The 23368-nt window shown below is 40.2% G+C and overlaps 1 protein-coding gene across 1 annotated transcript in view; it reads right to left on the minus strand.

Moving 5' to 3' along the window:
- Nucleotides 1–2682: 2682 nt before the first annotated feature.
- glra1 (glycine receptor, alpha 1) overlaps nt 2683–23368 on the minus strand; it is a 156485-nt gene continuing 135799 nt past the window's right edge. The window contains exon 11 of the mRNA XM_034117747.1: nt 2683–8510. Coding sequence (XP_033973638.1) covers nt 8220–8510 — 291 coding nt within the window. The 3' untranslated portion in view covers nt 2683–8219. The remainder of the gene's footprint in view (nt 8511–23368) is intronic.

Here is a 23368-nt window from a genome sequence, read left to right on the forward strand (position 1 = left end):
GCATTCCATGGAATTTAACAAAAAGTGTATCTCGAGCCGGTTTCTCAAACTTACCTACCCCACCTTTAACAAATAAATATATAAGGATAATACAAAATAAGTATTTGTAAGACACATTAAAAAAGGACCTTAAAAGCTACACTTAGGACAATGAAAATATGCCAATATATGGCAAACTACAGTGTATTATATTTTAAAGTGGAAGTCTGCCTCAATCCCCACAGGAAGAATTTGTGGTGAAGTGTCTGATCCGAATATCGACGCACTATCCCACTGAGCCACAGCCTGACAATGACCAAACAAATATTAAAATAACAATAATAACAACAATAAATACAGTAATAAAAAAATGTATTGTCTCCATGCGAGACCACAGAGCCCGGGTGGTATTATTTGTGTAATGTAAGGATAATGTGCAGCGAGGCGGTCCTTCTGGGTAAAAGAACACCCGACAGGCAGATCACGAGCCCGACGCCAAGCATGCAGTTTGCTTTTCGGCCAAACTGTATACAGATCAATCGAACGGGCTTCTTTGTGCCGATGTCCTTAACAACGGTCAATAAGTCCTTGACAGCGGTCTGTACTACTGGATTAACAACGTGTCACGTGTTCTGAATTGACCAATCAGAATCGAGTATTCAACTAAACCATGTAATAATTGCAATTACGTACTGAATAATAAATAAAATGAGTCCAAACTTTCCAAACTGAAAAGCTTCATTTTTAAATAAAAGCACATAGATGTACCTTTTATTTTATTCTGCAGTTGTTACAAAACTTTGATTTAATTTAACTTTGGAGAATCCTGGGACTTTATCGTTTCATTGCTAACAAATACAGTGGCTATTCAACACATGATGATATATCTCTGGATCTAAGTGTACATTTGGCACTAAGGGTCTATGTCCACATAGCGCCTTTTTCTGAGCGCAAGCACCCTTTTATTTTTGTATTGATACCAATGAGAAGCTGTTGCCTGCTGTCACATGTGAGCTCCTTGAGAAAAAGCACCCAGCGTTGTCTCTGAATGCTCCACCTTTTTTTCTGCGGCCGCTCCAAATTATCTTAATTGATAACATTTGCACATTTTTCATAAAAGCACCGGTGGGTGACGTCACTGTATAAATTGGCAGAAGGGCTTGTTTTTGACCGTGAAACTTTCCGACCGAAAAAAGTCTGTTTCTTTGAGCAGATCGGCCGGACGGACACTGGAAGCTGCTACCTGTGAGAGAGTGACTTTTGTCTCCATTTTATCTTTATTTCTACCTTGTGTGAATCCTGTTTTTCACTCTGACCCTGTTGCTGCTATAAACGCCTGCATTTCCACAAAGGGGATACATAAAGTTCCATCTTATCTTATCATACGCTGTTCGTCCTTCTCGCTACGGCTGTCAGACTGAAGCTCAATCAGACAAAGTGAGAGGAAGCGTCTTCTGGTGGTCATTCACGGTGAAAAAACCATGTCAAACAAATATATAATAGCATAGACAGATGAGAAAATAAAGTCACACAACAGTGATGAGACACAGGATATCTTTGTCATGGAAACAACAAAATGCTATGGGAGTGTTTTCTGGTGAAACTCTGGGAGAAGCAGCTTAATGCCAGTAAAAGACTGCATGTGTGAACACTGGTCTCTTACTGGTCTCATTAATGCATTTGGGGTTTGACCCTTTGACCTCTGAGTCTCAGCAGCCGGTCCCCGTGCTGTGTGATGGATCAGTATGCAGTGTGAGGGCCTCCTGCTGTTAAACACACACACTATCAGTGTTTGTGGCTTCCAGCATGTTCTGGTCCAGCTGGCAGCAAGACCCCGAGCACACACACACACACACACACACACACACACACACACACACACCCACACACACACACACACACACACACACACACACCCACACACACACACACACACACACACACACACACACTGTACACAAATATACACATGCACAAACACACACACCCCAACACACACACTGTAGACACACACACACACGCACAGACACACACAGACACGCACACACACACACACACACACACACACACACACACACACACACACACACACACACACGTACAAGGTGTCTTTTTACACATTAGCCGCGATGCTATTCGACCTCTGTTCGTCCTTCAGTGCCGGCTCTAAACTATTACAGGTGCTCTGCTTTAAAAAAAAGGTATCTGTATCCCTTAAAGTGACATCAGATTACTGTTATATCTAAAAACTGTGGATTTCTAGCAGGATTACAGTGTTGGTAAAACCTAAAAAGAGCATATAGTGTTTGTTGTAAAGGATCAGCTGTTCTCTCGTCTCTGTCAGCTGTTCTGTTCTCTAATACTTTCAGTGTGAATATATCTCTACTTTCTGAATCTGCTTTATGGTTTTCACTTTCTTTGCTTCATCTGTTCTGTTTTTAATTCAGCAGGTGAACCCATATGTTCATCAAATAGTCAAATAAAGTGCTGCATGCTCTCTTTTCGGCACCAGTGGAGATACACTTCTGGACAAAGACTTTCTAGAGAGTATAGGGAAATCATTCAGGCAAAATATACATGCATGTCTCCAATATATTTTCCAAACCCAACCAATCAGGATAGCACAGCTGTTGAGAAATGTCGCTGAAACTCAGAGGGATGTCAGTGAATAACGACGCCCCCCACGAAGGATTTATTTGCAATTTTTAATACTTTTTCTTGAATGATTACACAGATCCTTGAGTCGAGTAACAGAAAGCAGAAGATCCAACTCCTCCAACAACCATGACAATTTTCAAAAAACAGGTAAAGAGATTTTGTTCAGAAAACCTTTAATCGTTAATAGAATTAGTAGTATGACATATTTCAATAAATATTTAGATATATACAGATACAGCAGAAACGGTACATTCTTTTTTTCTCTTCAAATTGCTTCACATTTTTTTGTACAAGCCAAAATATCTGCCATTGTATTTATAGTCATGCAAAATATTGTTTTTCTCAGATTAATGAAAAATAAAAAGGATTTGCTGAACTTTTCTTATATATTTTTTTTATATCATCCTGCTTCGATGTGCACTTTTTCGGATTATAAGCATCGTAATGAGCATTTCTGCTAAAAATCAAACGGGTGCACTTTGTGCCAATACACAATAGAAGCAAGTAAAAGCAAAAAAATTAAGGCCATTCCAACTTGTGCAAAGAAAAATAAATAAATAAATATATTAATCATAATAATGTTTCCTTTAAGTTCACAGCAGCTTCACTGTATTTGTCCCGTCTCCCTTTCGGATTGTACAATACATACAATAAAATACAAGAGAAACCCAAACCCCCGGAAACCAATAGAGTCATTAATCGCCGACAAATCAAACCATGCTACTTTAAAATCCAGTCAGAACCTAAGGATTTTTTTATAAACGTCCGAAAAAAACACATCTCCCATTGTTCAGTCCGAATGCATCACATCTCAACGTAATGCAATATAAACCCAGTTTCTATCTCATGTTATGAACCCTCCCCTCCCCCCAACCCACACAGTATAACAATGATTAATACAATGATGTGAGGCCTATGACAAAGCTCTAAAATGACTATGGTATACACAACACCCACGCCTGAGGAAAAAAGGGTATGAATCATGTAAACATGGTAGTTGAATGAATGCATGATATGCTTTATAGGTCCTCGTTGTTTCTCAGTTGCATATTCAACCCCCATATGGCACGAGAAGATATGTAAGCTCTAGAAAAATGGACGACTGCTGTTGGCAAAATGAGGACAGGACAGTGCTTCTCACTTATTCCAGATGCAGTGTCTATGGCACAGAAGAAACATACATACAAATAATAAGGATCTTAATTAGGCCGAGCTTTCCCAGGCCGTGATCAGAGAGGAGGCGAAAAAACAGGGAACAAAAGGGGTTGTTTTCTGACTGTCTTTGACATACAGTCACTCTGAAGGGACTCCAAGTGATGCTAAGTTATATTTGATGATCCAAAATCAACAAAATCTATATTTACTTCTCCATTTATTATGGCATTTCCAATGAAAACGTAAAAGGCCGCCTCTGTCACCAACTCTTTAGCATCCACTTATTGCAGTTTTTTTTTACTTTTATGTTTTTTTACGGAGTTCTCTAGTCTCAAATGATGCACGGTTTTTCATCTATATGACATACAATCACTCTGAAGGGACTCAAAGGGATGCTAGATAATATTTGAGTCAACAACATCTATATTTATTTCTTGATTAGCAACCATTTAGTTGGGAATTTCCAATGAAAACGTAAAAGGCCGTCTCTATCATCAACTCTTTAGCATCCTCTTATTGAGTTTTTTTTTTTACTGTTGTTGGTTTTTAGGGAGCTCAAAGTCAACAAAATATATATTTATTTCTTGATTAGCAATCATTTATTTTGGCGTTTCCAATTAAACTCCTTGAACTCCTTGGCATCCTCTTGTTTTTACTTTTGCTGGTTTATTACGAAGCTGCTATACTCTCAAAAGATACATATTTTTTAAATCTTACTTTCTTAAAATGCACTCATTTGTATGAAGAACACATTTTGCGTACTTGTAAGCATGTGCTACATATCGTTAATAGCTTGCGCTGCCTTCAACAAAAATCTGTAATTGGTTAAAATAGTTCCTAAATTCCCTTTACCTGATTAAAGTCCATGCCTGTTCCTCTTATATATTGCTATGTTGCGTGTACGTACTTTAGCATAAGAGTTGAGGTAGCTAGCAGGACAAGTTTAGAAAATATTCTGAAAAACCTTTTTTTACCATGAAATAAAGTAATGCTATCTAAAAAGTTGCACACACATCACTCACAGCTAGCTTAATAGCATGTATGCTAGCTAGCTTTTCTGACTGGTCCTCTTAGTTTTTGTTGGAGTGCTAACTGTGATGCTAGCATGAAATAAAGACCAAAATAAAAGGGTGACATTTGGAAAAACAAAGAAATGCTTTCTAAACGTTGCACGAATGTCCTATAAAGCTAGCTAAAGTACTCTGTGCCTACTCTCTCTACGTCTTGCTACGTTTCTCTCTACAGCTGTAAGCCAAATAGTTGATTTCTGGCAGTTTTAGCTAGAGAAACTGTAATGTTTTTTATTTGGACATAAGAGACGACATAATAACTTTAGCATTTATGAAAAACTTGGGACTTGTTGTTGGAGTGCTAGCACGTAAAAATACCACAATGTAATTTGGATAAACAAATAAATTCAATCTAAAAGTTGCACGAATTTCATTCACAGCTAGCTAAGTATCATGTATGCTAGCTAGCTTTGCTGACTAGCTAGATACTCCCGCTACGTCTTGCTGCATTTCCTTGCTAAATAGTTGATATCGGGAGGTTTTAGGTAAAGAAATTGTAATGTTGTTATTATTTGGACTTCATAAAGCTACATGTAGAGTTGCTTCGCTAAAAGGACGGATGCTATTAAGCTAATACTGTTCGCCATAAAGCTAAAAGACAAAACGTTAATACTTCTAATTTCAACTTTGTCTAAATCTGATGGTTTACAACCTAAATGCAAACTGTTTGCATTAAAAAGAGCGAAAAATAAAGCATCCTAGGTGATCATGGCCCTAAAAAGATTTACTGGGAATGAGTTACTGAATTAAATGCATAGTTTTTGCAATGACGCTATGGCACTTCCACTTTAAAATGATGACATTTTGGACTCAGAACAGAAGGATGTATGTGCGTGGCATAGCCCTTCGGATCAGTTTTACACACTTTGATAATAATAATGAATTAAAAGTCATAGTAGTAAATTTAGACTCTCTTTTACACACTGCAATAATTTGGAAAGGGATAGGGATTAATGGATAGGTGGGTGGTGTTTAAAAAATAAGGAAATACAAGATTGTTGAGGGAAAATACATACATGTTTCATATCAAAATATGCCTTTATATATATATTATATCATTTCATTTAAATATCTGAAGTTAATCTGGCAATACTGCATCTGGCAATCATATTGAAAACACAAAATGAATATGATTTCACATCCTGCAGCAACATCTAGAACCACTTGCCCCGCGACAGCAGCAGCAAAAGGCAATGACAACGACACGAGAAATGTATTAAAAAAATCATCTTTGGTTTTGCGTCAAAACCAAGTTGTTACCGGGGCTTAAACATTTTGACACGAGACGTTTTAATGGAGATTTTAACTGGAATTAAACCATGTTTTCCTGTATGTGAGGTCTTTTATTTCTAAACGTAATCTGGTTAACCTTATCGCCTTTTAGATGAGAGCCCCGCCCCTTTTTGGGAGTCATTTCACTGGCGGTAAAAACTGATTTTGAGGTTTTTGCCTATCACATTTATGTTATTACCTACAAAGAACCCAATTACAATGCTCAGTCAGGCAAACAATTAAGCAACGTGATTGGATATTGAAGATCGGCGTTGATTTCTTGTTCAATTAGAAGCTATAAAGGATCTATTTCCTGTCGTTCTGCTGGTGGACGAGTGGTTAACACTTAAACTGGGATTTCCTCGGATTCTCTGTGTTACTACAGTCACTACTTTGACTTTGAACACAACACATGTTTACTTTGCATAAACAAAATACATCTCAGCGTCATTATCATTTGTTCCTCTTGAGTTTTGTCTTAGAAAACTGGAAAACGGCTCGCGCAGAAAAATACTTTTATCCACTTTTGTGACCTCTCTTTCCAATTTTGAAAACTCAGTCTGTTTGCTGCTGATTTCTTCATGCCTGAGGCGAAAGTCCCTCCTGAATTTGGCAATTATTGACTTTGTTTTATCGCTCTATCTTCCCGCATTGCTTCAATATTTACCGGTAAGATTGACAGTTTGTTTAGGGATGAATGGGGCAGCAACAACTCACAAACGTTTTGAGATGGCGTCGCTGAAAGGAAGGCAAAATCATAATTGCATATACTGATCATTGCATAGAGAAGCCTGGCGCAAATCAAAAAAGATGAAATCAAAACCTGCAGAATGATCGAATCCCGTCCAAAATGGCAATGGCAAAAATAAATCCAGTTTTTTAATTCTCCATGAAGCTTTTTCACAAATGAAGACGCTCGCAGCTACAGTGAATGAGATGGAAATACAGTTAATTAAGGTATAACAGGTGCTATAATCTGTTTCAATTTACTACAATATGTCCTCTCAGCTGGGGGAAGGGTGTCACATTAAGGCGGGGTCAAAGCAAGGAAGCACTAATAAGGATGTAAACATATCTGTGGTTCTGTCCCCCATAAACACAACGAGGAAATCCAGGGATTTAAACAAAAAGAAAAATCCTGAAGAAGCTTCGTGAGGAAACGCCGATCGATTCGACGTCCAACAATCCGCCTTCCTCTTGAGAAAAAAGCTGCACAGCGACATGTTTACTTGGCACATAAATTAAGAAACACATATGAAATAAATTAAGGACAAGTAGAGGAACACCACAGATACATTTGATATTTTGTCTCAAAATCAGCACTGCCCGTTTCAGTGTTTCACGATATTTTTTCCGTTTGTCCAGTCGTACGTTTGACAGCGGCAGCAGAGAAAAACCTCTCTTTCAGTCGGAGGTTTGTTGGCGGGGAGGAAAAAGCGTTGAGGAGTGCTTGCAATACACATTTTGAAGCAAATCTAGATATATAGAATGCGTGATCCTTGCATCGATTTATTTAATGGAAGCACCAATCTGCCTTCTTCCCTTTTTTTTGGTGGGGTTGTGAAAAAATCCCTCATTTTCCAGATGCCCGCCTTTGCAAATAAAGTTATTTTTTTCTCCGTTTTATGATAGATATATGAGTATATTACACTGCTTCTCGTACATCCCCCACCCCCGTCCCGACATCTCTTTTTCATATAGAATTATATATCTGTCTCCGTCCAATCCCACACAGTTTGTTGGGCTCCAAAGAGTCTGTTTGCTTTGTCATCTTTTTCATTAATATATTGCCACATTCATATATCATGCATTTTACTGCATTGCTATTGCACTGGTTCCGGATTATTCAGGAGGTGTAAAGAGCCGGAGTGAGTTGGGATTCTGGGAGGAGAATAAAGGGGAAAGAAAGCAATAAATAATGTCTATTAGGAGGGGTTGAGGGAGGCGAAAAAGCAACTTATCCTCGAGGAAGTGAAGGAAAGGAGGCGCGAAAATCAGGGCAGCAAAGAATGATCTCTCCTTTTGAAGTCATCTCTCTCCGTTCTCGTCTTCTTCGCACTGTTTTCCTCCTCCTCCGCCTCTCGACTAAGTCATGTTGTGGATGTCCTCGCTGCGGATGATCTTGTAAGTGATCCAGTAGAAAGTGTTAAAAATGAGGAAGACGAGGGGGAAGGCCACGCGGGAAACGGTGTCGATGCGTTTGGCCCGGCCGATGAACAGCTTCTTCATCTCGTCGATGGTCTTCTCCCCCGGGTTGGTGGTGGGCGGGGCGTTGTTGTTGTTTCCTTTGATGGCCATGCCGTCTTTGTTCTGGAGGCACGCGGGACCCATGCCGTAACCCGGGAAACTGAAGCGGCCCTCGCCTGTCTCGTCCTCCTGAAACACAGAGAAAACACGTTACTGTTGGAGCTGTGTGTGTGTGTGTGTGTGTGTGTGTGTGTGTGTGTGTGTGTGTGTGTGTGTGTGTGTGTGTGTGTGTGTGTGTGTGTGTGTGTGTGTGTGTGTGTGTGTATGGCCCTGTCTCGTCCTCCTGAAACACATCAGGGCAACACTCAGGCTGTTAGGAACTACTCTTTAAAGTAGAGACACTACATACTGATATACACCTGAACATCAGCAGGAGAGGACTCTTTAAAGTAGAGACACTACATACTGATATACACCTGAACATCAGCAGGAGAGGACTCTTTAAAGTAGAGACACTACATACTGATATACACCTGAACATCAGCAGGAGAGGACTCTTTAAAGTAGAGACACTACATACTGATATACACCTGAACATCAGCAGGAGAGGACTCTTTAAAGTAGAGACACTACATACTGATATACACCTGAACATCAGCAGGAGAGGACTCTTTAAAGTAGAGACACTACATACTGATACACACCTGAACATCAGCAGGAGAGGTACTCTTTAAAGTAGAGACACTACGTACTGATATACACCTGAACATCAGCAGGAGAGGACTCTTTAAAGTAGAGACACTACATACTGATATACTGTACACCTGAACATCAGCAGGAGAGGACTCTTTAAAGTAGAGACACTACATACTGATATACACCTGAACATCAGCAGGAGAGGACTCTTTAAAGTAGAGACACTACATACTGATATACACCTGAACATCAGCAGGAGAGGACTCTTTAAAGTAGAGACACTACATACTGATATACACCTGAACATCAGCAGGAGAGGACTCTTTAAAGTAGAGACACTACATACTGATACACACCTGAACATCAGCAGGAGAGGTACTCTTTAAAGTAGAGACACTACATACTGATATACACCTGAACATCAGCAGGAGAGGACTCTTTAAAGTAGAGACACTACATACTGATATACTGTACACCTGAACATCAGCAGGAGAGGACTCTTTAAAGTAGAGACACTACATACTGATATACACCTGAACATCAGCAGGAGAGGACTCTTTAAAGTAGAGACACTACATACTGATATACACCTGAACATCAGCAGGAGAGGACTCTTTAAAGTAGAGACACTACATACTGATATACACCTGAACATCAGCAGGAGAGGACTCTTTAAAGTAGAGACACTACGTACTGATATACACCTGAACATCAGCAGGAGAGGACTCTTTAAAGTAGAGACACTACATACTGATACACACCTGAACATCAGCAGGAGAGGTACTCTTTAAAGTAGAGACACTACATACTGATATACACCTGAACATCAGCAGGAGAGGACTCTTTAAAGTAGAGACACTACATACTGATATACACCTGAACATCAGCAGGAGAGGACTCTTTAAAGTAGAGACACTACATACTGATATACACCTGAACATCAGCAGGAGAGGTACTCTTTAAAGTAGAGACACTACATACTGATATACACCTGAACATCAGCAGGAGAGGTACTCTTTAAAGTAGAGACACTACATACTGATATACACCTGAACATCAGCAGGAGAGGACTCTTTAAAGTAGAGACACTACATACTGATATACTGTACACCTGAACATCAGCAGGAGAGGACTCTTTAAAGTAGAGACACTACATACTGATATACACCTGAACATCAGCAGGAGAGGACTCTTTAAAGTAGAGACACTACATACTGATATACACCTGAACATCAGCAGGAGAGGACTCTTTAAAGTAGAGACACTACATACTGATATACACCTGAACATCAGCAGGAGAGGACTCTTTAAAGTAGAGACACTACGTACTGATATACACCTGAACATCAGCAGGAGAGGACTCTTTAAAGTAGAGACACTACATACTGATACACACCTGAACATCAGCAGGAGAGGTACTCTTTAAAGTAGAGACACTACATACTGATATACACCTGAACATCAGTAGCAGAGGACTCTTTAAAGTAGAGCCACTACATACTGATATACACCTGAACATCAGCAGGAGAGGACTCTTTAAAGTAGAGACACTACATACTGATATACACCTGAACATCAGCAGGAGAGGACTCTTTAAAGTAGAGACACTACATACTGATATACACCTGAACATCAGCAGGAGAGGTACTCTTTAAAGTAGAGACACTACATACTGATATACACCTGAACATCAGCAGGAGAGGTACTCTTTAAAGTAGAGACACTACATACTGATATACACCTGAACATCAGCAGAATATGTCCCCTTTAACCTGGTTTAACTGGAGCTATATGATTCAGAAGAAAAAGTGTAAAACATATTCAATCAATCCTTCTCTTCTTCACCCACTAATCATGTTTTCAGCGCCAGATAACTTCGACACAAAAAGCTCCAAAACGGTGGACTCATAAATCATGATCTGAACATCGATCACTTCGCTCGTGCGTGTCTCACTTTTTTTCTTTCAGTAAAAGTCATCAATACAAGATGAAGCCGAACACAGAGCGCGTTTATCACGGAGAGATGGAGGGGGTGAGGGTGAATGGATTGGATTGATTGACATGCGCTTGTACTCAAGGTTATGGCGAGCGTGCACGTGATTTATCCCGAGGACGGTGAGCGTGCACGTGTTTTATCGAAATAAAAGAGATATTGAAAATCCTATCTGCACCGTCACGCTGCCTTTCATTACCGGAGACACAATGACTTCCTTATCTGGTTCAGAGTCCGACACAAACACTACAAGGTGTGTGTGTGTGTGTGTGTGTGTGTGTGTGTGTGTGTGTGTGTGTGTGTGTGTGTGTGTGTGTGTGTGTGTGTGTGTGTGTGTGTGTGTGTTTGTGAGAGGGAAATAGAAAGCATTTCAAAGTGCCCTTCAAAGTTTAAAACAACCCCCATGAAATTAGAAATTAGCAAACAGAAAGCCCTCTTGATGATTAAGAGTCATGTTGTTTTTTATGTCAAAATATTCATGCATGGATACGACTTGAGTCCCCCATGGAAAAGATAATCAGCAGGGAGTCTTTCCAGTGCATTGTGGGTAGAAAAAAAAGGATCATTTTGTGATCTGAAAACACCCGGAGGAAGTGTTGGCAGCAGGAGGTTTTAACGACGGACGCAAAACCTCTGCAGCAACTACAAATCAAGCAGCCCGTAAAAACTCAACTCTCGTCTGTTGCACCAGCCTTTAGCTGCCAGCAGAGGGACGGGGACACAACACATGGTCAATAAACCAATAAATGCAAATATCGGTTAACATTTAAATGGTTTGTGCATGCTGGGGGATACACTCATATGACAGGATGTGTCCATGTGTAAAATGGGTGTAATAAGGGTCTCATAACAGTGTAATATGGGATGTTATAACAGTGTACCATGGGTATACTACAGGTGTAATAATGGTGTAACAAGGGTGTTACATAGGTGCAATATTGGTCTAATAACAGCCTTATATGAGTTTAATAACAGCGTAACATGGGTATACTAAGGGTGTAACATGGGTGTAATGCAATTTTAATAACAGTGTAATATTGGTGTTAGATGGCTGTAATATGGGTCTAATACTAGTGTAATATGGGATGTCATAACAGTGTAATATTGGTGTTAGATGGCTGTAATACGGGTCTAATACTAGTGTAATATGGGTTTAATAACAGTGTAACATGGGTAACACATGGATACAATAAGGGTGTACCATGGGAGTAATAACAGAATAATATTAATGTAATACAGGTTCAATAATGGTGTAATAGTGGTGTATAAATGTGTAATACAGGTCTAATACTAGTGTAATACGGGATGTTATAACAGTGTACCATGGGTATAATAAAGGTGTAATAATGGGGCAACATGGGTGTAATAACAGAGTAATATTAGTGTTTAATAATGGTGTAATAGGGGTGTATAAATGTGTAATATGGGTGTAATATTGGTGTCACGTGGGTGTAATATGGGTGTAATAACAGTCTTATATGGGTTTAATAACTGTAACATGAGTAAAACATGGGTGTAATAAGGGTCTAATATGGGTGTAATAACGGAGTAAAATGTGTGTCATATGGGGGTAATAACAGTGCAATATGGGTGTTATATACGAAATAGCAATCAATTAATTTCCCCAAACATTTATATATGAATGCCCATTTAAGGATTAATGAAAGGACAGAAAAGCGCTATAAAAAAGTTGCTAAAAACACACAAAGATGGGAAAAAAAGCCTTTACTTTGTGTGTGTGCATGTATGTCAACGTGTGTATCCATAGCCATGTGAAGTGTGTGTGTGTGTGTTAGACCACCAGGTAGCGATCCATTTTTAGCGCCCCATGTCCCCGTTCTGTCCTTGTATTCACACCAAGCCATCTATTACTGTTAACACACACACACACACACACACACACACACACACACACACACACACACACACACACACACACACATACACACACGTACACACACACACACACACACACACACACACACACACACACACACACACACACACACACACACACGTACAAGGTGTCGTTTTACACATTAGCTGCGATGCTATTCGACCTCTGTTCGTCCTTCAGTGCCGGCTCTAAACTATTACAGATGCTCTGCTTTATTCTCCCTGCCATGTGAGTAATGTGGAGGGAGGAGGGACGTGAGGAGGAGGAACAATGAGGAGGAGGAGGAGGGACGTGGGGAGGAGGGACGTGAGGAGGAGGTGGAGGAGGAGGAGGGACGTGAGGAGGAGGAGGAGGAGCATCCACCTGTGTGGAAAGGTACAGAAGTACCAGTGTAATGAGAGTGGTTTTGTATTCTGTCTCTAATACTCTTGTACAACAATATAATCATGTCTTCAATCAGCAGGGTGTCTGTGTTTCTATTTTGTTATATCTTGTCTTGAGTGTCTAAAGGTTTCGGATCCACGACATCATCAAAACATGTTTTTTAATAAATAAGTCAAACATTTGAACAACGTTTCATATGAGCCTAACCCTTTTCAGAATACAGAGCACTCTGAGTCAAACATGATTCCTTTAGTTAGTGCTTTTTTAATGCCACATTTCTTAATTCCAAATATTGCTTTTAAACACATCATTTAAAATGTTACTTTTGCACGATTCTTCGTGGGGAAACTCAGTTTAAGAGATCTGTAAAAATCCTTTATCAGTCCACTAAGACCTTTTAATCGTGTCTCAACGCTAAAGGACATTACAAATATTTGAACGTTTTAACAGATGTTAAACAATTGAACTGCTGAAACAACTTCAAAACATTCATCTGCTACTTAGTAATATGTATCTACTATCTAATATATATCATTCCAATAACTTGTATATAGACTTATACTGCACTATTCCACATACTCACTTTATTTTATAACTATATATCTGTATTGTTATTATGTTGCATTGTTGGAGAAGCCTGTGACATAAGATTTTCAACAACATAATTACTCTGTAGCTATGTCAGTTTGACAATAAAGAACCTTGAACCTTGAACCTTGAGATGTGTCATGTGACTTGAGTGGAATCTTAAGTTTGATGGAGTGTCACATGACCTCAGTCTCTCCAGCCTTGTGACGTTGGGTCAGGGCTGATCTCAGATCTCAGTGTCACACATGATTCCTCTGCAGTCATGGAAACACAGCGGCTCTCCTCTGATGCAGGGCTTCTACCTTTATAAGTAGTTCCCTATCTCGTCCTTTTGTCGTGTGAACATGTCTCTAAATAACTGCAGGAGATTTAAATAAGGAAAATAGTTATACTGGAACAATTTGAGCAGCGTCATTTAGATTTAGATGGATATTTTTTTGCAGCATTAAAAGTTAAAAATAGAATAATAAAAAGAAAAAAAAGATTAATTAAATTAAATTAAATACAAATTATATAAATTAAATAAAACAAAAATGTATAATAAAATAAAATATAATATAATAATCTGTAAATATAAACATACAAACACTAGACAATTATATCTAAAGGGTATCTAAAGAAAACCCATGTTAACATAAACAGAATAATTCAGAATTCTCATTAATAGACCAATTTACTACGAAGATGAAATATATAAACGTAGGATATTATCTGCATTATACAAGTGTGAAAGTAGCTGCATTAAAATAATAAGTCATTTAAGTCTATTGCAGTAGTGTGAGTACAATATTTGCTAATTGTTTAGGGTTATTAAAAGGTACATTTCTGCATTGTTCCATAGTGCTTTATGTAAAGTGGCCTTTAGATAAAGGTACTGGTTGGGGAAAAGGATTGATACGAAGGTAAGAGGACTAAAGAGAAAGTAATAAGACGAGATAAGAGAATACAAAAAATACAGAAAAAAGGAACCGCGAACAACAAAAATATAGAATCAAATAGAATATTAAAGCTGCAAGCAGCGTTGAGCGGGTCTTTGACGCTCCGCAGGCTGTTGTCCGCACGTCGATGTGTGTGTCTAGGTGTCTCGAGGACTCGGCCGTTGGCAAACGTGGGAAGTTTCAGGCCGATCGGACAACGTACATGGGATTTACAGCAGTATCATAAACATTGTGTTTGATGGCAAGTGATCTGTCGCCATGGCAACGGCATTTGATGACACCCCATAATACGCCTAGATGTGTTGAGGGCTGCATCGTTATCAAACCTGTGAAGTTGTGTGCCGTTTGGAGCATGTTAACTGGAGTTATGAGAAAACCGTGTTTCACGGCGACCATGTTGTTACCATAGCAACGACATTTGACGAAATCTCAAAACTGACACATATATGTCTCGAGGGCTTGACGGCTAGCACACATGTGACATTTGAACACTTTTTTACCATTTACACAGGAGTTATAGCAATATCGGGCTTAACGGCGAGGGATGCGTTGCCATGGCAACAGCTTTTGAGGAAAACTCACTATTGTCATAATGAGGTGTTGAGGGCCGGACCATTAACTGTCATCTGAAGTCTGGTGCAGTTTGGACCATTTTCCATCGAGTTATGACAACACTGTGTTTCATGGCGAGGGATGCGTTACCATGGAAACGGCATATGATGACATCCCATAATTGGCGTCGAGCTGTTGAGGGCCGGACCATTAGCCATCATCTGAAGTCTGGTGCAGTTTGGATCATTTTCCATTGACTTAAGACAACATTGTGTTTTACGGCGAGGGATACGTTGCCATGGAAATGGCATACGGTGAGATCTCAGATTTCACGTAGAGCTGTTGAGGCATGGACCGGTGATATAAAAGTGAAGATTGGGGGACGATGGGACCGTGTCCATTGGAGTTACAGCGACACCGTGTTTTAATGGCGAGGGATGCGTTGCCATGGTAACGCCATATTAAGTAACATCAAATTTAACGTAGAACTGTTCAGGGCTGCAGTGTTAACCATCACGTGAAGTTTGGTGGCGTTCTGAGTATGTCAGTTGGCGTTATGACATCATCGTGTTCCATGGCGAGGGATCGCCTAGCATCGAGCGAACGCAAACTTTGGCGCCAAATCACGGCTACGCCGTGCGAAAGAAAAAAACTTCCGTGATAACTTTGAATTGCCCATGTCTCGAGATGCTACCCGACGAATTTCGAGTCGTACGGATAAAGTCCCTGGGAGAAGATAGATTTCGTGCGGAGGACGAAAAACGCGATAAATCGCGTTTTTCCGACGCCAAATTCAAAATGGCCGGCTTCCTGTACGTTATTGTATACCCCTCCAAGAGGCTTTTTGGTTTGTCTCCGCACCCTAGATATGCGTAGCGAGTTTCGTTCGTTTACGTGAAAGTTAAAGTGGGGGGAGTTTACGTTAAAAACGGAAGTGGGCGTGGCCTACGCAATTTTTGACGCAAAGTTCCGGAACCAATTACACATCTGAAGTTGCACCACTTCTGACGCGCGTGCAAAATTTGGTGAGTTTTCACATATGTTGCGGGGGTCAAAGGTTTATCGGTTAACCCTAACCCTAACCCTATCGACCGATTTCAATAGGGTCTTCGCCGAACCTAGGTCTCAGACCCTAATAATAAAATCATCTGTAAATATATACATATAGAGAGTATACAAATATATCTATAGGGTATCTAAAGAAAATACATTTTTGTGGATGAGAGTGTGTGTGTGTGTGTGTGTGTGTATGTGTGTATGTGTGTATGTGTGTGTGTGTGTGTGTGTGTGTGTGTGTGTGTGTGTGTGTGTGTGCGTGTGTGAGTGTGTGTGTGTGTGTGGGTGTGTGTGTGTGTGTGGATGAGAGTGTCTTTGTTTGTGTGTGTGGATGAGAGTGTGTGTGTGTGTGTGGATGAGAGCGTCTTTGTTTGTGTGTGGATGAGAGTGTTTGTTTGTGTGTGTGTGTGTGTGTGTGTGTGTGTGTGTGTGTGTGTGTGTGTGTGTGGGTGTGTGTGTGTTTGTGTGTGTGTGGATGAGTGTCTTTGTTTGTGTGTGGATGAGAGTGTGTCTGTGTGTGTGTGTGTGGGTGAGAGTGTGTGTCTGTGTGTGTTTGTGTGTGTGTGGATGAGAGCGTGTGTGTGTTGTGGTGGTGAGAGTGTGTTTGTGTGTGTGGAGAGTGTGTGTGTGTGTGTGGATGAGAGTGTGTGTGTGTGTGTGGATGAGAGTGTGTGTGTGTGGATGAGAGTGTGTGTGGATGAGTGTGTGTGTGTGAGAGGGTGTGGTGGATGAGAGTGGTTGTGTGTGTTGATGAGAGTTGTTGTGTGGTGTGTTGGTGTGTGTGTGTGGTGTGTGTGTGTGTGTGTGTGTGTGTGTGTGTGTGTGGATGAGAGTTTGTTGTTTGTGTGTGTGTGTGTGTGTGTGTGTGTGTGTGTGTGTGTGTGTGTGTGGATGAGAGTTTGTGTGTGTGGATGAGAGTGTGTGTGTGTGGATGAGAGTGTGTGTGTGTGTGTGTGGATGAGAGTTTGTTGTTTGTGTGTGTGTGTGTGTGTGTGTGTGTGTGTGTGTGTGGATGAGAGCGTGGTTGGGGGAAAAGGAGGAGGAACAATAACAAAAGAGGAAAAGATAGAAAGATATTTGATAGGAAGGTTCAAGGACTGAAGAGAAAGTCACAGAGGAACTGAGAGAAGGTTGGAAAAGATCGTCTGTAAAAAGGATCCGAAGTGAGAGAGGGAGGGAAAGAGATGGGAGTGAGAGAGGGAGGGAAAGAGATGGGAGTGAGAGAGGGAGGGAAAGAGAGGGAGTGAGAGAGGGAGGGAAAGAGAGGGAGTGAGAGAGGGAGGGAAAGAGATGGGAGTGAGAGAGGGAGGGAAAGAGATGGGAGTGAGAGAGGGAGGGAAAGAGATGGGAGGGAGAGAGGGAGGGAAAGAGATGGGAGTGAGAGAGGGAGGGAAAGAGATGGGAGTGAGAGGGGGGGAAAGAGAGGGGAGGAGAGAGGGAGGAAAGAGATGGGAGTGAGAGAGGGAGGGAAAGAGATGGGAGTGAGAGAGGGAGGGAAAGAGATGGGAGTGAGAGAGGGAGGGAAAGAGATGGGAGTGAGAGAGGGAGGGAAAGAGATGGGAGTGAGAGAGGGAGGGAAAGAGATGGGAGTGAGAGAGGGAGGGAAAGAGATGGGAGTGAGAGAGGGAGGGAAAGAGATGGGGTGAGAGAGGGAGGGAAAGAGATGGGAGTGAGAGAGGGAGGGAAAGAGATGGGAGTGAGAGAGGGAGGGAAAGAGATGGGAGTGACAGAGGGAGGGAAAGAGATGGGAGTGAGAGAGGGAGGGAAAGAGATGGGAGTGAGGGAAGACAAGGAAAAGGGCAGCAGAAAGAGAGCAGGAGCATCCATCATGCCTTCCTCTCAGAGTGAAGCGTTAATCTCTCTGCCTCGGCTGATGTGATTCATCGAGCAGATTAACAGGAAGCAGGAAGCAAACCATCTGCAAATATCACCGTGGATACGTGTTTCAGAGACCCTCATTTACATAAAACACGATCCGAGAGGTTAGCGTCCGTCACTCCTGAAGGAGGAATTCCTCGGCTTGTGTTACGCTTAATGATTTCCCCCCAGAAGCAATTCCCCGCCGAAAGAAAATATATTATAGGTTTTGCCTTTGCTGATCCTTTTCCTGCTGGATTCATTTCAAACCGTGCTCCACCCTTTTACCCCCGTCTGTATCGCTGCTCCATTATAGAAATGTGAAGCTTTTTGAGACGTTTCAGTTTCAATATGTCAGCGTCGAGTGGATGTCTGAGGAGATGTGAGTCAAGGTGTTAGTGATGGAATTACGGCTCCGTTCCTTTCCGAGAGCCGTTCAAAAGAGACGTTTTTTTTAAGGGGGCGGGGTTACTAGGTTTATCTGCGAAATAATCACCAGGATAATGATTGACTGTATTGCCAGAAATCTATTTTACTCACTGAAAATGTATAACTTGCTCCATCTCTCAGCCAAACTACTACTCAAGCAGCGTTACGCCTTCATCTACGGAACATTTGCATTCAAAACAGAGTCTCTCTCTTTTTGATCCATTTCTATAAAAACCTGTCTGAAAATGAGCTGATCAGATTTTGGCCACTTGATGATGTCATAACGATGTTTTGTCTTGTGTAACCATTAGCCAATCAGCAACCAAGGTAACCCCCTCCCCCCCCCACCTTATCACCTGAATCTCCTCCTAGAGCACCATTGAGTTCTTTGTAACCAAATCTCTCTCAGAGGGGCGTGGGGAGGGGCTCCTTATTTTCATCTAAAGTAACAGACAGAGAATCAGCACTTTGGAAACAGGGCTGAAACAGAGGGGATTATGGGTAATGCTGCAATGATCTGTTTGGTGTTTCAGCCAATCAGAGACAGGCTCTGGATATATCTGAGACCTGTGATATATTGATGAAGAACAGGATGATAGGGGACCTTTAAATTAAAAAAAAGGCCCACATCCTAAACAGTATCTTTGCAGAGACTTCCAGAGCAATTGTGTTCGACAGAAACAACAACAGAAGACCATTTTTGGTAATTTGTTGATCATTTTTTGACAACATTTTTAATTTCCCATCCCACGATCCACCCCTGCTTTTCTCTCTCTCTCCTCCTTTATTTTCCACTGGAGTCCCCGGTTGCACTAAAGCACGGTTTGTTAATGTGTCTCGCTCATCAAGCCGCTGACCTGGAATGATTATCCACATGATCTGCTGCTTCCTCTCCTCCTCCTCCTCTTCTCTCACTTCCAGCATTTGATCTGAATAACATTTCAGGGAAACCACGGCCCCTTTTTACTTTGTGCACTCAATCTGATGCTAAAAACGTCAATTAGGGTTCACTTGAGCAGAATAGAAGGTTAAATATAGCCTTGTTATGTCAGATGGGTGTAAAGAAAACAGTGTTTTATAGTGACTCTCCATGAAAACACTGAACCACAACCATGGCTTTTGTAATATGGCGTTGATTACCATATTACATTCAATTTATTACATGTTTGTTGTTGTCAATGAATGCTATGAGACCACATAGGTTATAGCGTTTGGTCTTTCCATTGACATACATGTCATCTCACAAATACAAAGATTCATTTATACCAAAGACTCAATCATTTCCTGTAGTTTTTCTCAAACAAATAGGAAACAAATAAGACATTTTGTTGGTGAATATTCTCACGAGGAGATTCATTTGAACACATATTATGCTCTACTGTGTCTTAGCTAATGCCGATGCAAGTGTTTGTTAATGTCGAAGAGGCAACATCCAGGGTTAAGTGCAAAGAAATGCCTTAAACTGCATTATATCTAATATCCAGCAGGGGGCGACATATTGTATAGAAGCCTATGAGGTTATGAGAAAATGTACCTACTTCTCCCTTCATTTATTACCCCAGAGAACATTTTCCAAACAAGCTTATGGTCTCAGTCTTTAGCTTCAAGTCTTTTTCAACACACCTTGATACAGTCTAATTTAGAGTAAATAGACAATTAAGCAGTGTATGGTCATCGTGTGATTGCTGCTACCATAACAGTTCATGACAGTCTCAAAATGTCTCGTAAAAATGTCTTAATAAGAGTTTGGTTTTCCTTCGTACCACCATGTGTCAATACTGGTGGCAAAAAAGCAAAACTGCGACTGCCAAAATGCCAAATCAGGGCTTTAAAAATGTAGTTAATTTGTAAATGCAGTCAATAGTCTCTGCATTCTTTACACAAAGATATTGCAGCTCGAAGAGTGAGAGGAAATTAATTACCAGTCCTCTAAGTCCAAAAGGTCATATTTGTGTGAGAACCTTTATATATACAGTCTATGGTGAGAACACATCTGATGGGAATTCATGTTTTAACTAATTCTGTGGCTTTAAGACCACAATAAGGTCAAGAAGTCAAGCATTGCAATATAAATATAGATATTAACATGCAGTTCTGCCTCACTGTACATTCAAGAGATAAGCGTCATCTGTACAAATACAGAACACATGCAACAATGAGGCTTTCCACTCTGTCAATTAATGCCATCAACTGCATTATTTCTAATATCCAGCAGGGGGCGACATATTGTGTAGAAGTCTATGAGAACATTAGCCAATTCCCCCTTGATTTATTACCTCAGAGAACAGTTTATAGTTAGTTTATGGACTCAATCTTTTGTTTTAACTCTTCTTCAATACAGTACGATGATTATTTTGGAAATTAAGGTCTAATTTAGAGTTAAATAGACGTATGGCATGGTAACTGTGTGATTAGTGCTACCACAACAGTTCAGTTTAACTCTTCTTCAATACAGAATGATGATTATTTTAAAAAATGACGGTCCAATTTGGAGTAAATAGACATTTAAGCAGTCAATTAAGCGCTTCCTCTCCTGAAACAGTGAGTGTGTTCACAGCCTGTCAGTCAGGAGGTGGAGTTCACTGATCGCTCCGTAATCCCTGCGCTCTCTTATCTATGTTCCCAGAGCTGCAGAACAGCCTGTGAGATCAAAGCTTTTAGAGGAAAACCCAGCATGTACAGCTTCCCTCCCGCCGAAAAACGTCTAACGAGCTGATTATAGCCGATCAATCAGGAAGTCAGGTCGGGCTAAAAAGGCACTGTCATTGTCAGACAGTGGGATAGCGTGTGTTGTTAGGGTGGTAACTTCCCCTTAGGACACTTCTCAAAACGTACATCTATTTTCCCAGAAGGCCGAGTGTGCCAAAAACAGAAAGGACCGCAGGGGAGGAAACATGTTGAGGATCCACGGTCGCTTTTTACTTCTCTCCTCAACGCGTTTCAACAGTGTTAAATGTTTGTAAAGTTTCAGTTTTAGTCACGTTCATGTTTTATGTTTAGTTTAGTTCCAGGGATTTTCGTAAATCATCGTCCAGTTATAGTAATAGTCATAGTAGACGTTCATAGTTACAGAAAGGTAAGATCAGGTAGTAGGTAGGTAGATAGATAGATAGAGAGATAGATAGATAGATAGATAGATAGATAGATAGATAGATAGAGATAGATAGATAGAGAGATAGATAGAGATAGATAGATAGATAGATAGATAGATAGATGGATAGATAGATAGATAGATGGATAGATAGATAGATAGATAGATAGATAGATAGATGATAGTAGATAGATAGATAGAGATAGATGGATAGATAGATAGATAGATGGATGATAGATAGATAGATAGATAGATAGTAGATGATAGATAGATAGATAGATAGATAGATAGATAGATAGATAGATAGATAATAGATAGATAGATAGAGATAGATAGATAGATAGATGGATAGATAGATAGATAGATAGATAGATAGATAGATAGATAGATAGATAGATAGATAGATAGATAGATAGAGAGAGAGATAGATAGATATATAGATAGAGAGATAGATAGATAGATACAACTCAAGTAAAGACTCTTTTGTGCTTTAATCCTGTGTCTGCATTAGTGCTTTTTTACTTCTCTCCTAAACGCGTTGTTGACGTGAAGGTCGTCTGGATTTAGACGCGTCCTAGCTCCGGGCTAAACGGTTTTAATGATTCAGGATGTGAGTTCTCATGCAGGAAAGTTATTCTAACATCTACATCCAATAATGTATTATAATGAAAGCCTCTCCTTGATTAATACATTTGCATTTAGCGCCCTGGACTTCACAGACGCTGAAGGCAGTAATGCTTGATTTCCCATTGATTTCTATAGAGGCTCTAATCACCACTTAGGTCTTTTCATTGACATACATTTCACAAATAACAAAGGCTTAATCATTTCTATAGTTTTTCTCAAACAAATAGGGAACAATATGACATTTGTTGGGGAATATTTTCACAAGGGGGATTCATTTCAACACATGTTATGCTCTAGTTTGTCTTTGCTAATGCCAATGCAAGTGTTTGTTTCTGTTTAGAAGCAAAATCCAGGTCTAGAAAGTGCAAACAAAATCCTTAAACTGCAATATATCTAATATCAAGAAGGGGGCGACATATTGTATAGATGTCTATAAGAAAATGTACCTTCTTCTCCCTTAATTTATGGTCCCAATCTTTCGTTTTAAATCTACTTCAATTCCGTACGGTGATTATTTTGTAAATTAAGGTAGAATTTAAAGTAAAATAGACAGCGTATGTTCACCGTGATTGTTTCTACCACAGGGTGTTTTCTGTGTTTTCGTCTTACAACATTTACATTCGTAAAAGTTAACATTAACATGTCTTATTACATGGCTTAGTTGAATACTTGATTCTGATTGGTAAATTCAGAACATGTGACACGTTGTTAATCCAGAACAGACAGACCGCTGTCATGGACTTATTGACCGTTGTTAAGGACGCTCACATCTGCATAAAGAAGTCCGGTCGATTGACCTGTATACAGTTTGGCCGAAAAGCAATTGGAGGATTTTAATATTAATTTTAATATATTTGGAGAGCACAGGATGAATGGTTAGTGGCTGATGAGTCCCCAGCGAAGAAAATAAAAAGACAAAAGGGACAAGAAAACAACGAA

The sequence above is a fragment of the Trematomus bernacchii genome, unplaced genomic scaffold, assembly GCF_902827165.1.
Source record: "Trematomus bernacchii unplaced genomic scaffold, fTreBer1.1, whole genome shotgun sequence".
Classification (NCBI taxonomy): Eukaryota; Metazoa; Chordata; class Actinopteri; order Perciformes; family Nototheniidae; genus Trematomus; species Trematomus bernacchii.